Source organism: Anabrus simplex, chromosome 7, assembly GCF_040414725.1.
Source record: "Anabrus simplex isolate iqAnaSimp1 chromosome 7, ASM4041472v1, whole genome shotgun sequence".
Lineage (NCBI taxonomy): Eukaryota > Metazoa > Arthropoda > Insecta > Orthoptera > Tettigoniidae > Anabrus > Anabrus simplex.
In genome coordinates, this window is record NC_090271.1 from 104393111 (window position 1) to 104404961 (window position 11851).

The 11851-nt window shown below is 38.7% G+C and overlaps 1 protein-coding gene across 1 annotated transcript in view; it reads left to right on the plus strand.

Annotated features, from left to right (window-relative positions):
* LOC136877715 (uncharacterized) overlaps window positions 1-10859 on the plus strand; it is a 491916-nt gene extending 481057 nt beyond the window's left edge. The window contains exon 7 of the mRNA XM_068228715.1: window positions 9844-10859. Coding sequence (XP_068084816.1) covers window positions 9844-9908 — 65 coding nt within the window. The 3' untranslated portion in view covers window positions 9909-10859. The remainder of the gene's footprint in view (window positions 1-9843) is intronic.
* The last annotated feature ends 992 nt before the right edge of the window (window positions 10860-11851 follow it).

Genomic DNA, 11851 nt, shown 5'->3' on the forward strand with positions numbered 1-11851 from the left:
TAAATAAACCACTGATTCGTACTATTATGAGGGGCCGGTGATCTGAATTTTGGACCGCTTTGGACAACAAGCATCATTCCAGAAAATAGGGCATTGTGAATGAGATCCACTGATTGTTTTGCACTTATGATCATTTACTTAACATACGTTTTAGACTTTGTTCAGTGGATATATTTCGAAGTTTTAATTATCGTTTCATTTTCTTGCACCTCGTATCATTAGGGGCCGATGACCTAGCTTTAGGCCTCTTTAAACAACAAACATCATCATCACCATTTTTTTTTCGAGAGAGAGAGTCCCACCTGGTCTTATCCCATTCATTTTCGTCCAAATCTTACGAAGCAGTTGAAATCCGCTAGCAATTTGCTCTCCAAAAAACAACCTGTGCAGGGAAAATGTATCCACAGTTTTCCATTTCACCCTTCCATGTCCTGAGAATTTCGGATTTCCTGGACGTCATGTGGCAGCATCACATGAAGGTGAATGAGGTGATTTCAGCCTTCGGAGCTTGAGTGTTGGCTAGTCCGGGTTAGCAGGTAGCTGGGTGTAACTGCCGACGTCACAAATATTATAAGGGCATTAGATCTGTGAAAATCCGATGGTATTAATCCTGACAGTAGGAGTCAATGAATTGTACTGAGCCTGTTTGCACCTGATATGAGACACGTGTTAGTATCCGGCTGTGAGTCAACCGTAGACGACATGCGTATTCAAGGCACTCACTTGACCGCCAAACATTTCTGGGAAAATCTATGCTGCCTTACTGGGATTGCACCTCCTGACATTCGACGAGATTTAGAGACAAAAAGCAAGCTGAAGAAGATGTTTACATCTGACGCTTATCCTCTGTATGCTATCGGCTGGTACAGCCACGACGGAAATTCAGGGAAAGCTTCCTCAAGAGAACAGATGCACCAGCAGGAACACTCCAGTGTGTTCGAATTGATAAATAGTGTGTATAATACAAGAATACTACGGATTGGCTTACACCAAATGAGGCTTTTCCTCCTGGCCAAATAGGGATATCGTCAACATGGAAGATTCCCAACAGTTCCCGCTTGTGTGTCACGAGGTGCAAAGGAAACATTCAGAAACAGGGTTTCCACATCAAATCCGTTATAAGTGCATGTGGAGCCAAACCTTGCTCTAGGGTTGAGCATGCGCATAAATATACTCCCAAAAATACCTGTTATCTGTAAAACAAGATGCAATAAATGTTCCAAACTTAAGGTCAGCGACAGTCCTGTCAATATGTATAAAATTGTCAACGTATTCATTCGTACATATGTTTCATACGTCAATAATTTATCCGGTAAGCCAATGCATTTGACACGTGCGGTATGATTATATGTATGTATGCATGTAAGGAGCGGACCACCGTCGTCATCCGATGGGAATACACCCATTATGTTTGCCTTGACAGGAGTGTGATTGATTCATGAGAACTAAACTATATTTACCCTTTAACTCTTCTAATTTCGTCATGCGATGAAACATTGCAACGTGACGGTCTTGTGAAAATTTTCTGTATGAGTTTCCGAAGAGAACGATGAGAAGTTCAGCCGTACTGCAGTACAAGGCGAAACTTTTACGGAGAATATATGATACCACATTACCGTCTGCCAATGTTGTACTAACTCTACATGAGGCAATGGTTCATCAATACCATTCTAACTCCCCCCCCTCCCACACACACCCGTTGATCACAATTTTTCCTATCATCTCCACATACACTCTCTACAATGGAAGCAGTGTATAAGTCCTCTAAATTAAATTTTACACTCTCATATACCAAAAATGTGACCTGTTTCAAATATGCTACGTTGACTATACAACTTTTTTTTATAAGCACTTCCATAAATTTAGGCAGGCAGCTTGATCTAAAGCTGCAACGTGCGTAACCGATGATAAGCAATTTTACGTCGACAGACGCTATAGCTGGCCCGAAACCACTATACCTGACCAATAAGAATGCAATACTCACATAGCAGAAAAGGGATTTCTTCAAAACTCAGACACCTGTCATTTCTCATTCTGTGTGTTCGGACGTTTATAAAGCCATTTATATCATACTGTCCCGGCTAAAGAAATATACATATCACAATAATAAAACTTAATTACGTGTGGTTCATATTAATTATGGTATGGATGTGCTGTTTATGGTTGAGCCACTAGCTTGTATGTTAATGCTGTCAGATACGGAATGGATTTTCAATTTATTCACTTACGACATAAATTGAATTATATATTTTTTGACATCCATATTTGGTTACCATGTCCATAGAGATACAGTGTTAACAGCCGCTAATTAATTTGCTATTACATTAAAACGAGAAATATGTACCATAAATGGCTGTGCATTATCAGTTGGTATGTTAATGTAGCACTGTTCTATTAGTTATTTGAATTATATAACAACTGACGATTATTTATATACGTGAAGTATATTTTGTGTTTCTATTTATTATCAACATACTATTAATTGTGTTCATTGGCTTCAAAGGTAAATGCATGTATTTTTATATGGACAATTTATTTCAGAATAATTCCATATCATTAAAGTTTTGATTGTATATATCTGTTCATTAGATGACAGCCTTGCGTATTTCGCTCATTCTGGTAAGATGGGAGTGGAAGAGGTTTTCATTTTCAGGAAAATGTTTCTTCCTTTATTTTGATACCAGGCTGTGCCCCTTCAGCCAAGACTATATGTTACAAAATGAAAATACAAGAGCATGAAATACTTACAGTATTATAAGAGTAATTGAGCCCTTTCTTTTAAGGTAAACCTGAAAAAACACAATGCATATAAAACATAGGCTATACAAACTAAGAGGAGTCAAACATCTGTAGCTCTTGTAGAAGCACATATATTCATTCGATTGCTTGTTTGAGGGAAATAAATACAGAGTAATGAGTAATCCAGTGAAACGAGTTTCTCGAGTAGAGTAGTAGACTGGTCAAAATGGTGGATGCAGTTGAAAATAATATGATTGTCTCCTTGAACGGTCTGACAGAATTAACAAAGAGGCAACTGTGGAACTCTTATACGGTGAAGATGATGTGGGAATAGTTTCAGGAATATTTTGAATATTTCTCATCTATTTCCATTTTCCTGTGAATCGCATTAACGAATGTATACAGATATGACATCAATATACACTAAGTTACAATTTGCTATTAAATGAAAACAAAACCTTACATACTTTCCTAGGATATCGAAGAAGTTTAAAAATCTTTGTAACAAGGACATTACTTCTGTAATTTTAAACGTTTCTGTAGTAAAATATCAGGAATGAGTCAAGAATCAACACTAGGTATACTTCCCTGTCCTTTCGTGCCAAACACTTGGTCAAGAAAGTGTCTGATATACTGGATCAGTTTCGTCGAAACTTTCCGTATCTTTCTTTTTTGCGTGAGAAAGTTGTTGATCCAAATTATTTCCTATTTTAGATTACGGCGCTGTAATTTACAGCGATATCTCAGAGAAATATAATACCAAACTGCAGCGAGTTAGGAATGCCTGTGTGCGTTTCGTCTTCAACATTCGTAAAGATTATCATGTAATATCTTACTAAAACGTCGCAGACTTCTTGAAACACGGAGATAGACGATCACATTCCATTCTCTGTTTACTGCTAATGCTCCCTCATACTTGGCCAAATCCATTGTTCATATGAATCAAGTGCATGAGCGGAAGAACAGTTTTACAGCCAACACCCTTCTGTTTCCGCACCATCGTACGGTGAAGTGCAGTAAGTCGTTTATTGGCACTGCCTCCTAACGATACAATGAACTCTAAACTGTATGAAATACGGCAAAGTACTATCAAAACTCAGAAAAAATGTCTTAAATAACGCTACCTTTTCACTTATTAAGCCATGTAAGAGAATTTTTTACCGAATTAAGTTAAACATTAGGGAATATCATAATATATATATATATATATATATATATATATCTTAGGTTTCTTTTACGTGTTCTATTCCTTGTTAAAACAGTCCACGTTTCTGGAATGTTAAAAGTAATATTATAATTACCCAGATGTTTATTTTTAATCTTTATTTATACTCGGAATGAAAATGTATCTTACGCTCTTTTATGCATTGTATTCTTGTTATTAGATTTGGTATATTGATTGATACACTTAAGTTACAGTGGCATTTAGTTACAGGCAGAGGAATCTCTGGTCCTGCTTATAATTAACTTTAAATAAATACATTTCTACACCTGTCATTTAATGGAAAGAAATGATCTCATTGCAGAGCTTTCAACTGTTTTGGATGACCGTTTTCAGCATTCCTTTCCTTCCTGCCCCTTCTATTAGACCTGAATGACTTTCCCTGGTGCTTAGCGAATCTGACCTTACTTATAGCGTACAGATTGATAGGTTATAAGGGAAGATCACCGGAAAAATACCGACGCAGAATACAAGGAATACCGAGTGCTCAAAATTGAGGCTCAGCTCCTTTATTGACAATTTAATAATTATTTTTAAATGCTATTTGTTTTACGTCCCACTAACTACTTTAACGGTTTTGGGAGACGCTGAGGTGCCAGAATTCTTCACTCAGGAGTTATTTTAAATCTACCGATACGAGGCTGACGTATCTGAGCACCTTCAAATACCACCGGACTTAGCCAGGATCGAACCTGTCAAGTAGGGGTCAGAAGGCCAGCGCCTCAACCGTTTGAGTCACTCATCCCGCTTATTGACATTTTAAGCATAGCGATATCGGAATATATAAAAAATGATAAGCAAAACATAGAAATATACTAACTTCCACGACGGAATTAGTACATACGAAGGTGTGAATAAAATAGTAACAACGCCTTCGGGACATATTACAACACCGCACATGCACTAGCAGGTAGTGAAAGGCATCAGCTGAACATTGTATCATTGTAGAAAATACCTAAAGTAGTCGGTGTAGCAAGTATAGTCGCCTGTGTGAAATATTTATGTGGACAAGGTGATCTGTAGCACTGCGGTAAGGGATCAAAATACAGATGAGCCGGGGCAAACAACACGAGAACGTCATTGAAACTTACTTGTAGAAACGCATCATGATCATACGGGACTGTTACACGATGGGTTTGTTCTGTGGAAATCTGGAATGTCCGTGGATTTAACTTGCACAGTTTGGCTGTCCATTTCCGATGACCATATAGAGTAGACGTAGGGACTCATTTGCATAGACTACCTATGGACTATCCGAGAATTATCCTCAGAAGTACTGTAGGATTAGTCATCAGTCAGTGTGACAGATGCTGAGACACATTCTCAACCTGAGGAACACTGCGTCTCGCTGGGTTCCCTACCACCTCGCAGACATACAGAAATGAGTAGTGGAGCATAGACAGTTCAGCTCCCGGAAATGAATCAGCACTTTTTTCTGAGTCAGCACCCGAGGTCAAGTAGTGCAGCAATGCAGGTTCCAATGCAAGGTCATTGACCCGTAGTATAGTATCATTCCAACGATCATATTTGAATTTAGCGTGTATTGCCACAATCTTGCGCAGTAGGCCCCTGGGCCATCTCATAAGAGCAGCCGCCACCTTGCGCAAGCACCCATAGGCCGTCTCATAAGAGCAGCCGCCACCTTGCGCAAGCGCCCCTAGGCCGTCTCATAAGAGCAGCCGCCATCTTGTGCAATTGGCGTCAGGAAGGGCATAAGGATAGTCCCTTCAAAATGGCGAATGTGAGGTTAGGTTCGCTCTCTTAGGCGTCAGGAAGGACAACTAGCCGTTAAAGTAAGGTTAGTCCCCTCAATATAGCGACTGTGCGGTTAGGCTCGCTCTCTTATGCAAAATCCGCAAATCGACATTGCTCACCTACTATACTAGGGGTCAATGACCTTGCATTTGAATCTGCATTGCTACACTACTAGACCTCGGGTGTTGACTCAGCAAAAAAGTGCTGACTCATTTCCGGGAGTTGAACTGTCTTTGCTCCTTTACTGAAATGGCACCGATACACTATAGCTGGTGTCCATCTCAACCGATTGTGGCCATCGGCGAAACTTGTGTGCAGGCGTTTGAACTGTAACTGGTGCGGCAATCGAATGAATGGCGCCACCCAGGATCGTAACGTCCAAAGAAAATTCAACACGAACCCACTAGTGTGAGGTAGATATTGATATTGGCATACGGCCCCAAATGTGCAGTCCGTCGATCAATCACCACTTGTCTCAATTGAAGACTTTCGCACAGGTGGCACATTCCCTATGGCCGGGCTGAGTGGCTCAGACGGTTGAGGCGCTGGCCTTCTGACCCCAACATGGCAGGTTCGACCCTGGCTCAGTCCGGTGGTATTTGAAGGTGCTCAAATATGTCAGCCTCGTGTCGGTAGATTTACGGGCACGTAAAATAACTCTTGCGGGACAAAATTCCAGCACCTCGGCGTCTCCGAAACCGAAAAAGTAGTTAGTGGGACGTAAAGCCAATAGCATTATTATTGTCATTCCCTATGAATTGTTTACCTAGTATTTTCTTAAAAGATTTCAAAGAGTTGGAAACCTATAGAACTTCCCACTTAGCAAAATTATTTCAGTACCCAATTCCTCTGCCTATAAACGAATATTTGCCACAATTGTCCTCTTGAATCCGAACGTTATCTTTATGATGCCCCTACTTTCAAAAACTCCATTGAAGCTAATTCGTGTATCATTTCACACCTCTCTCCGCCGGCAGCTTGAAACATACCGCTTAGTCGAGTAGCTTATGTCCTCACCCCCAAGTCCTTGCAGCTCAAAGTCTGCAATATTTTCGTATTGCTACTCTTTTGTCGGAAATCATCCGGAGCAAGATGTGCTGGTTTCTTTTCTATCTTGGCTGTTAACTCTTCAACCACATCTATGCAATATCTTCCAGTAACAGAAAGGAAAGACAGGGAGAACCAACTGATACTTGTCGAGCTCCTCGTTTGCTTTTAGCTAACATCAGAGCAAGAAGAATTTAATGCTAATCCGTTAGAAAAGGGGCATGAAAGCTGTTCCAGTTCAGTGCCCATATCCCTACAAAAAGGTACATTTCCTGGATTTACCGCCTTAAACGTTTCAAGTCAGACAATAGCGATGACAAATGTACCTACGCTGGCTCTCTGTACACTGTCGAGCATTTCTGTCTCAGACACTTTGTCGCGTTTTGATAAGCGCTTAACGGTTAATTTCATTCTGTAACTACGTCCGAATTTGGAGCGTGATTAAACCATTGATCTCCTTGTCTATTTCCCTTCCTAGGACTAACTGAATTATTTGCACAACTCATCATTATTAACGTTTTTTCAGTGAAGAAAGTTAGGGACCTACCATGTGATATGTTTGACAAGTTTTATCCATTCTACCCGATTTTCTGCTTTGTCGACTGATTGACTCAGTCTTCTGTTAGTTCTTTTCTACACCTGATCTATCCAACACATTTGCCATCCCCCTCCTTTAATTCTTCCTTGAACAATTATATTCTTCAGGCGGTCATCTTGCTGTCGAACTGTGTGTTCCCCAATAATTGTAGAATTCGCTAGTAACAAATGGAAATTGATTTGTTAGCTCGTTTCTACCTCTACGATATCCTTACCACATTTTATCAATTACTGTACATAAGAATAAATAATTTAAACTGCAGAAGAACTGGAAGCAAATTTATGGATCTATTTTAAGTGGAAAAAGAAAAATAATGTATTTATTGAACTTTCTTATATAGTATAAGTAGGGACAAGTTAAATAATAGTTCCTTGGTCACAAAAAATGAAAAGCAATTTCCCCTTCAGCACCGTAATTCCGCTTCAAAGTCGCGACAAGTAAAAGATCCCTTTCATTTTGTAACTTAACGGGAAAAGGAGACATGAAAGTAGCGAGAATGACGGCTCGTTCAAACATGTGGGGAACATTGAGAGGAAGTTAAGAATGAACTCAATGGGTGAAGCTGTGCACATACACTAGCTTCGGCGGTGGATCATGTAAGGTGAGTGGGGAAGGATGGATTACCTAGGAGAATAATGGACTTGATCATGGAGGATAAGAGAAGCAGAGATAGACTAACGCGGCTATATTTGGACTCACTGTTTGAAATTCAACTAGGCTCGAGAGCTTGTTGCAAATACATTATTAAGGAGGCACTTTGTTACTCCACAGAGGTATGCAGACTGAACGCTGAAAGAGCATAAGAGTCTAAAGTGAAAATGTATGTCAAATTTTCCTATCATGAAAATGATTATACGGAGAATTTGAATTGTTAATGAAGGAATTTTTGATGAAGTTCTTTGTAATGCCAAAAGTGTTCTATGAAATATGGAGAAAACTCAGCTTTATGAATATTTTAGGACTTTATTTTATTTACAAAACTTGGCTCAGTTGACGGATACAACAGTGGACGAAGCATAACCAAACGAAAAAAATTATAATTTTGGTCTACAATAATTTCGGTGATTACATTATTCCCATAATGTTTTTAATCTATAAGAGTTATAACGTGTAGAAATTATTTCTAAGTAATGAAATGTAACCTCATAAACTTCTAAAATAAACTGCTTCCAAAAATTCACAATGAATCTTAAGAATAGTCCCTCGAGCTCCTATCATTAATCCTATCACTTTAATCTCCATGAGTCCAAATTTATCTTTATAATACGTTATGGTAAGTGTCCCTCGAGCTCCTATCATTAATCCTATCACTTTAATCTCCATGAGTCCAAATTTATCTTTATAATATGTTATGGTAAGTTCATGGCATTGTATGGAAGTGAAACATGGACGATAACTGGCTCAGAAAGAAAGAGAATAGAAGCTTTTGAAACGTGGTGTTACAGAAGAATGCTGAAGGTGAGATGGATAGATCGAATCACGAATGAAGAGATACTGAATCGAATTGGTGAGAGGAGATCAATTTGGCTAAATTTGACGAGAAGAAGAGATAGAATGATAGGACACATCTTAAGACACCCAGGACTTGTTCAGTTGATTTTTGAAGGAAGTGTAGGGGGTAAGAACGGTAGGGGTAGACCAAGGTATGAATATGACAAGCAGATTAGAGCAGATGTAGGATGCAATAGTTACGTAGAAATGAAAAGGTTAGCACAGAATAGGGTGGCATGGAGAGCTGCATCAAACCAGTCTATGGACTGATGACTCAAACAACAACAAGTTCGTAGATAAGCTTCTTTTCCCTATTAACGTCTTATGGCTGGTCTGTGGAGATTTCAAAACGAACTGTGGGAAATATTATATATCCCACTCCCTCTTCCTTGTAGGTTATGATGTAAATTATCCTACTTCTACCGTTATCGACTAGTCCGGATACTTTTTCGACAAGCCTATAATTTTTCTTCATAGGAGAATTTGCTATAACGTACCGAATTTAATTATGCCTGGCGTTCCGCAGCATCTCTCAATGAGGGCAAGATCCAGAAACATGAGAAAGTGTGTCTATCTCTCTTCGGCAGTGGCGGCAGAGGTTTCCGTTCTGGGACCTGCGAGGAATAGATCGAACGGCATACACATTATTAATCATATTCATTCCCTCACGCCATTCACTGACTGATAAACCAGTGTGATTTTTAACCCAGTTATTTGTGGGTTTATATTGTTCACATACAGTATCAACACATTTCTCTACAGTCAACTAGAACTATGAGATATCCGTACTGGTAACAAGTCTCTCACGATTCAATCAATCATTTCATTTCGTTCTAGAAATCTATTGTACAAATCGGCATGTACCTCTATACTTCCTAAATTGAATAATGTATTTAACTTGCTTAAAATTCAACTAGTACATAACTTGTAAGTGAGATTATTATATGATGTTATGATTCTAATGTACTCTTTGTTTACTCTTTGTTTACAGGCTATCCCGTGGCGTCATCGTGGGGAACACTGCTTGTCCTGCTGTTTAGTGTTTACACGTCCTGACACTAGGTGCAAACCATGTGCTGATGCTAAACAATACGTTATACAAGCCATTCCAAAAAGATGAGAGCACAAGTTTCTTTATTACACGACCCGTTTCAATTCATTCAAAAAAAGAAGTGACTAGATTAATGTGAGAAGACGGGGAAGAATAAAATGAAGTGTTGCCAAATCTTCTGTGTGTTGAATCGACTGCGGAGTGTTTTACAAGGAAAATGGTGCCACATTTACAATTTATTTCAATATATTAACGTTCTCATTTTGGAATGAATGTCCTTGCCAAAGAAGTACTTGTTGTTGTACACGGTAATTATTATTGTTTGTGTGTTTTGTCAAGAAATTTACTGATTATGTGTACTACGATAATCATAAATATTATTATAAAAATAGCTCATATTTGTTCTCCTGGAGAGAATGCTGAGGAACTGTCATTAAAAATGTGAGCGAAAACTGTATTTTTGACTGTGGAAAGAGAGGAATGAACGCATGTATATATTACTAAAATGTTTTACAAAAGGGGAAAATAATTGTTTAAGACAAATGAATACAATATCAGAAAGGTTTGTTTTGGGAAGCCATAGAATTGAATTTTAATGTCGTATATCTCTTGCTGTAAAATAAAGTTATACTGCACCCCGCCATGAGGCGTTGTCCGCTAGTGTTATTAAAAACTATCACCAAATCAACGCATTTAGTCGGACATTCTGAGACATTGATTATAGGTTTGCTAAGTACGATAGAAACTATTAATTCCACCACTTTACCTAAGGAAAGTTGATTTTAGAAATTGATAGTCTGCATTAATAATCTGGTATTTAAATCAAATGCATAACTGGAAAAATTAGGTAGTTATCCAACTGGTATTGATCCAGTTGCTTTTAACAATGTATTATTGATGCTTTGATACACTGGAGGTACATATAATTCAGGGTGACTATTGTCAGCACCGAATTTTAATTTTCGATCTCTTAAGAGACTGCAATGTTGCAATTTTTTTACGTTAAGTCGATTTTTCCATTTTAACCATAGAAATCCTCCAGTTCTTTCTCTTTCAAATAGCATTTTCAGTGTTTTCATTACCAGCATTTTTTAAGCTCTAAATACCGGATTTAAAAGGGTATATAGGGCAAACCAAAGCCCCCTTTCTTTGCCGCTGTCAGACAAAATTAGTTTCAAAGTTCTTTCGGACTACTATTTCAATAATACCGCTGGAATACCATTGTATTGGGCCTACGCTGTGCGTTAGAGGATAAAATCATCTGACGGAGTAATTTACAATCCAGGAAAGTTTTAAAGCAAGTACGTTTCTTAAAACTTTCAATCCAGCTCTTTGCCATGCATTAAATGCTCTATGCGATAGTGTTCTAACCAGATTCACCTGAAATTTCCAGAAAATGTACAGGAATTAAAAGTAGTTCTGCATTTATTATCAGCTGCATATTACCTTCATATTTCTGCTCCTAAAATAGTAGGAAACGAGATTTTTGCCTTTTGAATGAATAATGAGAAATTGAAAAAAATATGTCTCCAATACTTTACACCTGACTGTCCGACTCGTTAGCTGAATGGTCAGCGTACTGGCCTTCGGTTCAGAGGGTCCCGGGTTCGATTCCCGGCCGGGTTGGGGATTTTAATCCCTACTGATTAATACTTCTGGCTCGGTAACTGGGTGTTTGTGTCCATCCCAACACTCTCCTCTTCATATTCAGACAGCATACCACACTACCAATCACAACAGAAACACGTAACAGTGATTACATCCCTCCATATATGGTTGGCGTCAGGAAGGGCATCCGGCAGTAAAACAAGGTCAAATCCACATAAGCGACTCATTTTGCATCCGGGACCCCATAGGTGTGGAAAAAGCGGCAGGAAAAGAAGAAGAATGAGAAGTTTGCACCTGACGGCGAAACGCGAATTTTTTCTTAAATATATGAGTATTTTCG